We start from the raw sequence: 12497 nt of genomic DNA on the forward strand, positions 1-12497 counted from the left end.
ACAGTGAATAAGTATTTTGACTGCTGGTTCTTAAATAAAAATGATAAACTTTATACCTTCTCTTCAGGACTAAGGAATTCATCCCAAGTATTCTCTATCAAGTCTTCCTCATCCTCATCATTGTATGCTTCAAACACCTGTAATATGTTATGTTGTATATCTATATGTGAGAACTTTATAAGACAGATTAAATAGTTGAAGCAGCGCATTTTATAAAACTCATGGAAAATAAAAAATTAAAAAATGTTTTCTTCCTGTATAATGCTTGTAAAATGTGTCAATTTTTTCTAAACCTGTAGCTTGAAAACTAGCGACCTATAACTTTATTCAATTCTGAAATACTGTGTAAGTACTTTAATTTGTGGGTATCAATTTTCGTGGTTTGAGCAATATTTACATGTTCGTGGGTTTTTAAATTCGTGGATTCTAGTTTTCTAAAAAAAAGTTCAAAAATTGTAGAAACGAAGGTTAAAAATAGTCTGGATTGAAGGAAATTGCAAAGTAAACATTAACTGTGTAAATCGTAGTGATAACACTAATTAACCCATGGTAAAGTGATCAACAGATTAAAGACCATCACAGGTGTTAATTAGGACATAAACATGTCACCTTAAGAATTTGTTGTACACTTTAGGTTATCATAGTTTAAATGGCTATACTCTTGCATGCTGTAGTTCTGTGACTGCCATTAAAGTATTCTCAGATTTGACGTTATTCAATATATTCTCTAGATCATATCAGCAGTCAAACCGACGGATGGGGATCTTTCCATGTCTTGATTTGGAGAATGGTTGTTTTATTTCCTTGGACACTTAAATTCGTGGATAAAATCATCCACGAAAACCACGAAAATTGGTACCCCACGAATAAAAGTACTTTCACAGTATTTAGTTTTTTACCCCATTCTACTTAAATTACACAAGGTTTAAAGATAAGACAGTTATATACATTAGCCCATAAAAATGTTATGTTCCTTAAAATATCTTCATCATTTCCTAAAATTATGCTACTATCGATTCAAAGCATCCATAAATATATTATTAACAGATATTTTTAGTGTTGATACATGACACCTTGTGAACACAACTCCTCTAAATATTCTACCGAAACTCTTATAATTAGGAGAATCATTTACCATCATGTGTGATTGACCATATTGTACCACCATCTTAATTCAAACATTTTAACAGGATTTATACTACTTTTGATAATTTATTAACAATTATTTGGATAATTGATGTTTATATAAAGGATTAACTTAGTTTTAGTCATAGATAGGATTTCCCCATTTGTACCTCTTTATCATATTAGCCTCATTTTCCTCAAATTATTTTGGGATATACGTCATCTATATAGCTGCTCTTGGATCAATAGCAGTGCCCCTTTTGTCATCAGATATTTTCATTACATTTTGATTGGATTTTCATATTTTAAATTTGATGGGATTATATATATTTTCATTACATTTAGATGGGTTTTCATATTTTAAATTTCCGCCACCATCCCCACCTCTCTCCTTTTGTTGCCAGTGCCTCTGGGGACTATTTAGTAGTCATTTCTATTGTTGTATATACATGAACTTATACCTGTAATTTTATGACCTTAATTTTTGTATTATTTTTTTTTTTTTTTATATACTGATGTATGATTTTCTTTTATTCTCTACTCATGCTGACGTATGAGTTTCTTTTATACTACTCAAGCTGACGTTTGGGTTTCTTTTATATTTTCTCATGCTTACGTATGAGCTCTTATTTACTTTTCATGCTGACGTATGATTTTCTTTTTACTTCTCATACTGACGTATGAGGTCTTAATTTGTACCCATGCTGACGTATGGGTTGCGTTTATACTACTCATGCTGACGTATGATTTTCTTTTTTTTCACTACTCATGCTGACGTATGAGTTTCTTTTATTCTACTCAAGCTGACATTTGGGTTTCTTTTATATTTTCTCATGCTTACGTATGAGCTCTTCTTTACTTTTCATGCTGACGTATGAGGTCTTAATTTGTACCCATGCTGACGTATGGGTTGCATTTATACTACTCATGCTGACGTATGAGTTTCTTTTACATCTTCTCATACTTACGTATGAGTTTTTTAAATCTCTCTACTCATGCTGACGTATGAGTTTCTTTAATTCTCATCATGCTGACGTATGATGTTAGGTCTTTTCTATACTCATGCTGATGTATGAGCTTTTACTCTTTACTCATGCTGACGTATGGGTTGTTATTTTATTTTTCATTTTTCATGTACTTATGAGCTCAAATTTGTATTGTTAATGATGAGCTCTTATATTTGATACTCATACTGTTTTTTGAGTTTGTTTATTTTATTTACCTACTGAGGTATGAAGGTGTTAATTTTAATCATGCTGGACTTTTCGATAAAATTGTATACTTTTATCATCAAATTTTATCTTATCCCCCAAGTTTTCTGTATATATTAATTTTCATTTATATGTTAAAAGGGGGATAACTCTTAATGTTTATTATGTGTATGCAGCTGTTAGTCCCCAGTTTTTCCAATGTAATTTCTATTTTCATATTATATATTAGTTTTAATAAATAGTTTTATTAGCACTGGATCTTATTTAGTCTGAGGATAATTATATTCCACATTGAAAAACAACACATAGAGGTACTTATCACAATATTGGATATTAAAAGAGATGCAAGGTATACATCAGTGAGATAGTTCTGTCTTGGAAACTTAGGACTTATTAAGGTCAAATACAGTCTTCAACAATAATGTTATTTCCATCTCTGTCTACTTTAAGGATGAATATAAATTTGAATTGTGACAATTACATCAACATTTCAATATGTGAAGTTGACATAATTGTTCCCCCATTTTGATTTCACCAATGATACAGGGTTATGACTATCTTTTGATTATTTTGTCAATAACACCTCTAAAGACCATTTGACTGAAATCTCTCATTTACAGGAGTTATGGGACCATGAAATTTTTTTGAAATATTGTGACAATAACACTTTATGATAGCAACTCCAGCGAGACCATGTGACAGAAAGCTCTAATACTCATTTCTACCATTTGCAATCATGCGTAGTTGACCATATTGTACTACCATTCTGACTTGACCAATTTTACTGGAGTTATGGGACTTTACCCACATTTTGACCATCATACCACAATGATGTATATTGCAACACACAATATTGTAACTCCTCTAGGACTGTTTCACAAAAAGCTCTCACACTAAATGTTATTTTTTTGTTTGCTGTCTTGTGCAGTTGACCACTATACCATCATTTTGATTTGACAATATTTTAAAGTTATATGACTTTAACCATATTTTGACATGTATTGTGACACACAAACAATATAATATTTCATTTACAGCACACTTGGGATGTTGCCTTAAAGCATAGACATCTTGTTGACACTTTATTTAAAAGTCATTTCAAATACCTCATCTTCTATAACAGGATCTTCAAGTCCACACTGTTTAAGAGGTTTTGGTTCTAATGGTTTAGTTGTCTCAGTCTGTACACTGTGGTTCTGAACTGAAAATAGTAAATAAATTCTATATCAGGCTAGATCACTTTATAATTAATCTAATCTAGAAAATTCAAAAAAAAAATAAAGCAATAGAAAATAAAAAAAAGGCATAAAAATTGGTTAACACTTTTATGGTTTACGGCATGAAAGACTTTTAAAATATCTTTCAATTACTTTCTATTGCAAATTTCAATTACGTTAACTGAATTGAAAAGAAATCATAGTTATACATAAAATAAATAAGAAGTATGACAGTAATATAATGACATATGTTACATTGACCTCTATGATATTATTCAGTCAAGCATGTATCTATCATTATTGATACTAAATACTTGATTACATAGATGACATAAAACCGCATGTTTTCAATATCTTTTATATGCCTCTGAATTATGCTTTGAAAAATTACAAATAGTTGTTTTTTCATCAATCATCTGTTTCCAAACCCAGATGGCGAAGGAAAACATTAGAGCAAACCTAAACCATTATCACACACACAAAAAAGATCACAAGACTAAAATTGATTGTAAGTTAAATAAGTTCAATCTGGTAACAGTATGAGTCAATATGTATATTCCGGGTTCAATCAGTAATATTTCAGTAAATAAAAGTGATAATGCATTTTTTTTCTTCGATTTTCAGTTAAAGTTCAATGCATTTATATAAAAGTAGAGAAAACTGATATGCTGAGTCTGCATAATCATTCAAAGATTTGTTAATGTGAAAAATGTTAACATTCTGTGTTCTCAAAATATCAGAATGAGCTGTTTTTGACAAATTATATAAAAATAAGGAGATGTGGTTTGATTGCCAATAAGACAACTATCCACCAAAAATCAAATGAAGTGGATGTAAGCAATTATAGGCAACCATACAGCCTTCAACCATGAGAAAAATCAATACTGTATAGTAGGCTATAAAAGGTCTGACATGAAAAATATGTCACAATTCAGAAAACTGAAGGCGTAAATTATAAAAAAAACAATTTACGAAAAAAACAAATTTGACAGACATGATCCAAGAACAACCAGTGAACTATAGGCACCTGACTTTGGACAGACTCATAAATAATGTGGTCGGGTTAAACATAAAATAAGAACAAACTATAAAATTAAGTTGAATAAGGCTTTGATCTTTAGATGGATACAGAGAAGAAAAACATCTCACAAAAGCAAAGACCAGTCGTAGCATGGTATTTATATACCCCTAACAACAGAAAAGACACATAGTACAGATCTGAGACTACTTGCATCTAAGACTAAAAAATGCTGTTATTGACAAATAGGTATGTCACCTTTGTATGAAAATTTGATGGCATTAAAAGCCATTGTTGAAATTTAAATGGAAGCACTTTAACATGCAGTCCTCATTCCTATTGTATGTGTCTCTACAAGTAGTCAATACAGTTTTTAAATAGTTTCTCTATATATCTTTATTCATTTCCAATATTTTCCAGTATGCTTTACCAATTAGTCACAGCGAAATTTAACATGCCCATTTTGTCATAAAATCGGTAAAAAAAAATGAGCTGATGATCAGTTTGGGGCTCCTCTAAAATTGTCCAACAGTTTAAAAAATTATCGCAAAGCAATTTTTTTTGCACCCAATCTTACATACAATTGTTGATCTAGGTCTCTCATTATTACGCAAATATGAAATTTCTGTGACCTTAATATTATCATATAAGCATCAAACAAAAATATTCTACAATAAAATACTTAACAATTAATAAAGATAAAATAACAAGTGAAACTGCGAGCTACTGCTCACTGATGATATCCCCATCCAAATACTTGGCAGTTAACATAAGTTGTCGAGTGATGAATCTGAAAACGCATCACACTGTAAAGCTGACTTATAATAACCTTGAAACCAAATTGGCCAACTACCGACAACAGATTAAGTGATAAAAAAAGGTCACATTGACCTTTAAAAGGACCAGGTGAGTTAAAAAAAAATTAAAAATACAACCTGCATGCGTTCTGTTGACATAAAAAGTGTGTTTAAGGTGGTACCCAACACCTTCACTAAAATTAATTTGTCCCATTTAATTTTCATACATTTTTGAGAAAGTATTTACTTTGACCCTTTGATGAAAATTTAAAAATTCAAAAAGTTTGAACCAACCATTTTATCAGAAAAATTACACGGGTTATATAGCAGTTTGTCAAACACTAATTTTGATCATTGATAAGCTTTCTATTGCCTTCACAACGCAACGTAATGTAATTAAAACATTTAATTGATTTTACAGAGTTATCTCCCTGTAAAGTTAGGTACCACCTTAACAGAAATTGTTCATAAAACCCTATGCAAAAAGAAAACAAGATTCACCTTCTGAATTGAATTTGAGTTTTTGAAAATTTAATATTTGAAAATTAAAGCAAGCGATGAATCACTTTTTGCATTCAATTCTTATTATATTTACAGATCTTTGATAACTATTCATGTTGAATCTGAAAGTAAAATTTTAAACACATAACATCAGCAGAAATTGTTTTGTGGTATGAAAGCAGTATTATCTATCTCATGTTAAATTAATCTTTGCCTTAAACATGTAATAAAGGTGAAATCTCCATATTGTAAAGGTCAATTTCTAAATAGATCAAATTTGAATAATTATCATATCTCCATAAAATACGAATTTATTGTTTCATATTTATATTAAATATTTATACATACAAAATAAATGTGAAATTCTTTTTCATATAAATAGAACATTTGCAGCAAGTAATGTTTTATTTATTTGAAAAAGAATTTCACATTTATTTTGTAAGTATAAATATTTCATAGAAATATGAAACAATAAATTAGTATTGAATTTAACACAAGCAATATGTAAAAAATAGGGTTAATTAATTCTATGGGCGGATTACACAACCAATATGTAAAAAAAATAGGTTAAATTAATTATGTGGGGGAAGTACACAAGCAATATGTAAACCAGATGTTCCGCAGGGCGTAGCTTTATACGACCGCAGAGGTTGAACCCTGAACAGTTGGGGCAAGTATGGACACAGCATTCAAGCTGGATTCAGCTCTAAATTTGGATTGTGATTAAATAGTTGACACAGCATAGGTTTCTGACACAGAATGAATGTGTTCTAATGAACTTAAAATTTTTGTTTTCTCTTAGAGCAATTCACTATGCTGTTGAATATTAATCCTCTCAAAAAAATGTTTGAAGAAATTTTCTTTTTATTTATGAAATTTCAAATGAGAAAAATTGAACCCAATTTTTTAATCACATCCCCCTTTCCCTTATTCCAAAACTAATCTCAATTAAAATATTCTAATGGAGTTTGCAACAATAACTACTCATTTAAATACATCATAAAATATTAAGATGTAAAAAAACTGCTTGTTATCACTGAATGGTAAAGATTATTTAAATTTATCAGTTGGTAGTAAAAGGTGAATATACATTGTATATTGTATATAACAAAGATTTAAGTTGATTCTGGACAAAGAAAGATAACTCCAATTAAAAAAAAATCTTGCAATAAGATATTTCTTGCTTACTATTCTGGACAAAGAAAGATAACTCTAATTAAAAAAAAAAGTTGCTATTTCACAATATTGTGAAATTAGATATTTCTTGCCATTGCACAATACTGTGCAATTGAAAAGACTTGCTATTGCACAATACTTAATATAATAATTTTAGATCCTGATTTGGACCAACTTGAAAACTGGGCCCATAATCAAAAATCTAAGTACATGTTTAGATTCAGCATATCAAAGAGGCCCAAGAATTTAATTTTTGTTAAAATCAAACTTAGTTTAATTTTGGACCCTTTGGACCTTAATGTAGGCCAATTTGAAAACGGGACTAAAAATGAAGAATCTACATACAGTTAGATTTGGCATATCAAAGAACCCCATTTATTCAATTTTTGATGAAATCAAATAAAGTTTAATTTTGGACCCAGATTTGGACCAACTTGAAAAGTGGGTCAATAATCAAGAATCTGAGTACATTTTTAGATTCAACATATCAAAGAACCCAACCGATTCATTTTTTGTCAAAATCAAACTAAGTTTAATTTTGGACCCTTTGGACCTTAATGTAGACCAATTTGAAAACATGATCAAAAGTTAAGAATCTACATACACAGTTAGATTCGGCATATCAAAGAACCCCAATTATTCAATTTTGATGAAATCAAACAAAGTTTAATTTTGGACCCTTTTGGCCCCTAATTCCTAAACTGTTGGGACCAAAACTCCCAAAATCAATACCAATCTTCCTTTTGTGGTCATAAACATTGTGTTTAAATTTCATTGATTTCTATTTACTTAAACTAAAGTTATTGTGCAAAAACCAAGAATAATGCTTATTTGGGCCCTTTTTTGGCCCCTAATTCCTCAACTGTTGAAACCAAAACTCCCAAAATCAATCCCAACCTTTCTTTTGTGGTCATAAACCTTGTGTCAAAATTTCATAGATTTCTATGAACTTAAACTAAAGTTATAGTGCGAAAACCAAGAAAATGCTTATTTGGGCCCTTTTTGGCCCCTAATTCCTAAAATGTTGGGACCAAAACTCCCAAAATCAATACCAACCTTCCTTTTATGGTCATAAACCTTGTGTTAAAATTTCATAGATTTCTATTCACTTTTACTAAAGTTAGAGTGCGAAAACTAAAAGTATTCTTACGACGACGACGACGACGACAACGACGACGACGACGACGACGCAGACGAAGACGCCAACGTGATAGCAATATACAACGAAAATTTTTTCAAAATTTGCGGTCTTATAAAAATAGGTTAAATAATTATGTGGGCGAAGTACACAAGCAATATGTAAAAAATAGGTTAAATAATTATGTGGGGGAAGTACAAAAGCAATATGTAAAAAATAGGTTAAATAATTATGTGGGGGAAGTACAAAAGCAATATGTAAAAAATAGGTTAAATAATTATGTGGGCGAAGTACACAAGCAATATGCAAAAAATAGGGTTATTTATTATAATTCTGTGGGAGAAGCTCATAGTTTTTTTCTTGGGTTGCTAATAGATACATTTGAAACATATAACAGACTCAGGTTGAACACTTGCAACTTTGGGGGGGGGGACTAAAAGAGATATGTTTGGATTAATCTATTACATCTTTTATGACACAGGTGTCAAAGCAAAAAAACAAAAAAAATAGCCTTCAAGACGTCATAATTATTTGGTCTACTAATCTTTGACTTGATCTTAATGTTTTCTTACTCATCAAAATGGAGTACACCTACTCCAATTGTTGATGCTGAATGTTAAATCACGAACCTTTATGTTGGTGTTTGGTTTATCAGATGGAATTCAGAACTGAATCCAATATGGGATGAAAAACAACTCAGATCACACTAACTACCCAATATGATCAATAACATTGAATTACAATGAAAAAATTGTGTTTTGATATTTGCATAATTTTAATTAACTTAATTGGAGATGTATCAATTATTAACCAACATCTTAAAATATAAACAGCTGTTTTGGCTATATTTCAATATTACATTAATTATTTAAATGTAAAAATCCCCAGAATGCTTAAAAAAATTACATTTATGAAATAAAAAAAACAAATGTATAAATATATATAGCTTGTGTCATTTTGCTAAAAATCTAAAGAACAAGAACTTCTAATCAAAATGTTGTTCACACTATATGCTAGAAGTCCATTTTGGATGAACATGGTGGCAGGTCCAACAAGTGCATACTTGTCTATCGTGATGAACATTATTGTATTTGTGGCTTTATTTGATAAGAAGATAAAAACACCTTCAACAGTTATCATGCAAGGACTTGCTCTGGCTGACGGCTTCACAGCATTATGCACTTATGGATTGGAGCCTTTGTTTGCAACAAAGTATGAACAGGTTGGCATACCTGGAACAGCAAACTTGATAGATATATATGGGCCATCGATGTCAATAGTGGAAACCAAAGAGCTGGTTTATCTTCATTTTCCATACTGTCTGTTACATTACTACCTGACAAATCTCGCAGATACATTCCATCTCATATCTATATTGCTAACCATGTTCCTTGGAGTACAGAAACTTCTTGCAGTGGCATGTCCAATATGGAGCAGGACAAAGATGACTGTAATGGGATCAATGATAGTGTGTGGCATGTCCTTTATGTTTTCCTTTGTTTTAAATATTCCTAGGATACTGGTTGTCAGCCTAAGTGAGGGTACTGAAGGCACCTGTTTGATGTCGAAACCCAATGAAACGATTCAAAAGTATGTACTAACATATTATCCTATCCTCTTCACGATTATTTTAACCATTGCAGTAATGGCTATGCTAGCATCTACATGTTACATTATAGTAATACTATGCCGTAGAAAATATATTCGTGGACATGCTACTGCTTCAAAATCTGAAAAGAAATCGTGCACACTGATTGTATGTGTGATGATTGTTTTCCTGCTATCAGAAATTCCACGACTTTACCTTAATGCTTCCGTGTTCCACACTTTCAGATCAGATGTGGATAAGGATAATATGGCTGTGTACAGAGTTGGTAAAGAAGTAGAGATAAAATCCTTCTCGTGTCTGACAGGCATTGCTAAAAAACTTGTTGAGAAAGCAAAGGTACAACAGAATATAAGTATTGAACGTGACGAATCATGTGTTACTGGATTGATGGATTTACCACAATACTGGAGAGAGTTAACACATGAATTCATGTCTATTACCGAGAAGTGTTTTCTTTTGGATCCCCTGAGAGACAAAATCAAGCCAAGCTATTACAGAGAGGTATTGTCATATGTATATGGGAAGATCCTGAATTCAGATAAAGCTCTTCATAATAACAAACAACTCTTTTTAAGACAATCCATCATTTTATACTGCAATGGATTTAATAAACCCATGTTACAAGATCTGTTAGATTACTTTCTTAAAGATTTAGACTGTTATGAAGATGTAGAATTGGTTGAACGTTTAGCCATCATGATACTAGGGTCTACACCCTACAGTGAACCAATGAATTATATACTGAATATCATATGGGGACAAAGTGACTTCAGTTTGAAAAATCTGAAAGTCCTTATAGAAATTTTAAAACTTTCTATGATAATTGGCTGCTCCTCAAACTTTTTTATCTATATAGTAATGAGCCAAAATCTTAGAGAAACTTTTAAAACAAAGTTTAAGTTCTGGCAATGATATAGATGATGAATATATTTGAAGAAAACTGAGAAGAATAGAAATTGTAGATGTCATCTGATTGGATAAGATCTTGACTGAATAATTTGATTTATAAAATTGACCATTTCAATGTGTCTGACAGTATCTTGGCACTGTGGTCTTCCCTATAGGACGGAACATTCCATGTTGACACCCCACCATGACAATTTACTATAGACATGTGTACACTGGATGTTAATCATTTATTATTCAATATACAGTGAAACCTGGCTAAACCAAAAACCTGAATAACACAAACATGTTCTTAAGCACCGTCATATCAAATTGTATGCGTTGTCAACCTGATAAAACCGAACAAAACCTGAAGTCCCGTAGAGGTTCAGTTTAAAATGGTTTCACTGTACTGGAGAAAATTCTCAAAAAATTATATACTGAGATATTCTGTAATTTCAACTTTATTAATAGCAATACTGGGGTTATTTTACATGAAATCAATAAATTGTTGCAAATAAATATATTTGTTTAAAATGTTTACCCTGTGAGATTCTCATGGTAATATTAGATCACAAGGTGTTTAATTTTAATAGTACATTTTATGAACTGACATTCACAATTCTATAAAACTAAAAAAACTACAAAAATGCAGTAACTTCTAAAAGGCCAAAACAAAATAAAGTTCTGTTTCCTGCCTTCGTATTTAAATATGTATGCCTACCCTAACACATTGTATGAACAGCAATGGTAAGTACTGTTAAAATCCAGGATATTTTCCTTTATTGTCTTTATAAAATCTTTTTCAAAATAAAATTATTTTACCTACCATCCTATCCTACTTTATCTCTGCCAGGAGGCATGAAACAAGTGCATATATATTTTTTGGTATAATTACATTATTGAAGCTCTTAAGATTTTTTTTTAATGTTTACTCTGTCACCCACAGCAATGCACATGTTTACATAAGTAAATTACTGTGTAATACATGTACTGTAATATTATATATATAATTAGTACTTGAAATGTTTTCTTTATGTTGTATTTGCATAAATTGTCATGTTTAATGTGTTTGTATCTTGGAATACGCATTGTATCATATGTGCTTTGTCCAATAAAATATTTGAATTTGAATTTGAATTTATTGAAATCTTTACACTGATGTTATGTCTAAATTAGTATGCACTTCACTTTTATTTTGATTGATTGATTGGTGTTTAGCACATTTTTCAGCACTATAGGATATTTCATGGCGGTCAGTTTTATAGGTGTCTGTTATTATTAAACAAATTTGAAATATCTGTGGCTTAAGTATTATCAAATTCTTTCAAGCATCAAACAAAATTACTTTCAATAAATAACATGATAATTAATAGAATTAAAATAATCAAAGAGCAGAATGCTCTGAGGGATACGATTGCCATAGTTTTCATTGACACATGTATAGCAGTTCTGCCAAATTTTCATTAAACAAATGCATGAGATTTGGCCAAAATTCAAAAGATCAAAGAGGAAAGAAATAGATCCAAGAATACTGTTGCAAAAAAAGCATGAACATGCGCGAGTCTCAAGCATTTTTGGCCGGTAACCCTGGTACAGCTGGATAGTATTATTCTCTAAACTAATTCAACTGCACATGCAAAATGTAACAATCTGAATAGTCACTCAACTTAAAGAATAGCCAATCCCCGTTACAAGTGTATGAGCCATGTACTTATTGTGTTTTGTCGAATTATAGTTATCCTGTACCATTGTAAACTCGTACCATTAAAACAAAAACAAAATCGAACCATTGCTAACTCGTACCAACTTATTTAAAT

The 12497-nt window shown here is 30.8% G+C and overlaps 1 protein-coding gene across 1 annotated transcript in view; it reads right to left on the reverse strand.

Annotated features, from left to right (window-relative positions):
- LOC134709035 (vezatin-like) overlaps nt 1-12497 on the reverse strand; it is a 36116-nt gene that overhangs the window by 1554 nt on the left and 22065 nt on the right. Inside the window, exons 11-12 of the mRNA XM_063569336.1 lie at nt 3443-3537; nt 57-137 (exon numbers count right to left, since the gene is read on the reverse strand). Coding sequence (XP_063425406.1) covers nt 57-137; nt 3443-3537 — 176 coding nt within the window. The remainder of the gene's footprint in view (nt 1-56; nt 138-3442; nt 3538-12497) is intronic.

Source organism: Mytilus trossulus, chromosome 1 (genome assembly GCF_036588685.1).
Source record: "Mytilus trossulus isolate FHL-02 chromosome 1, PNRI_Mtr1.1.1.hap1, whole genome shotgun sequence".
Classification (NCBI taxonomy): Eukaryota; Metazoa; Mollusca; class Bivalvia; order Mytilida; family Mytilidae; genus Mytilus; species Mytilus trossulus.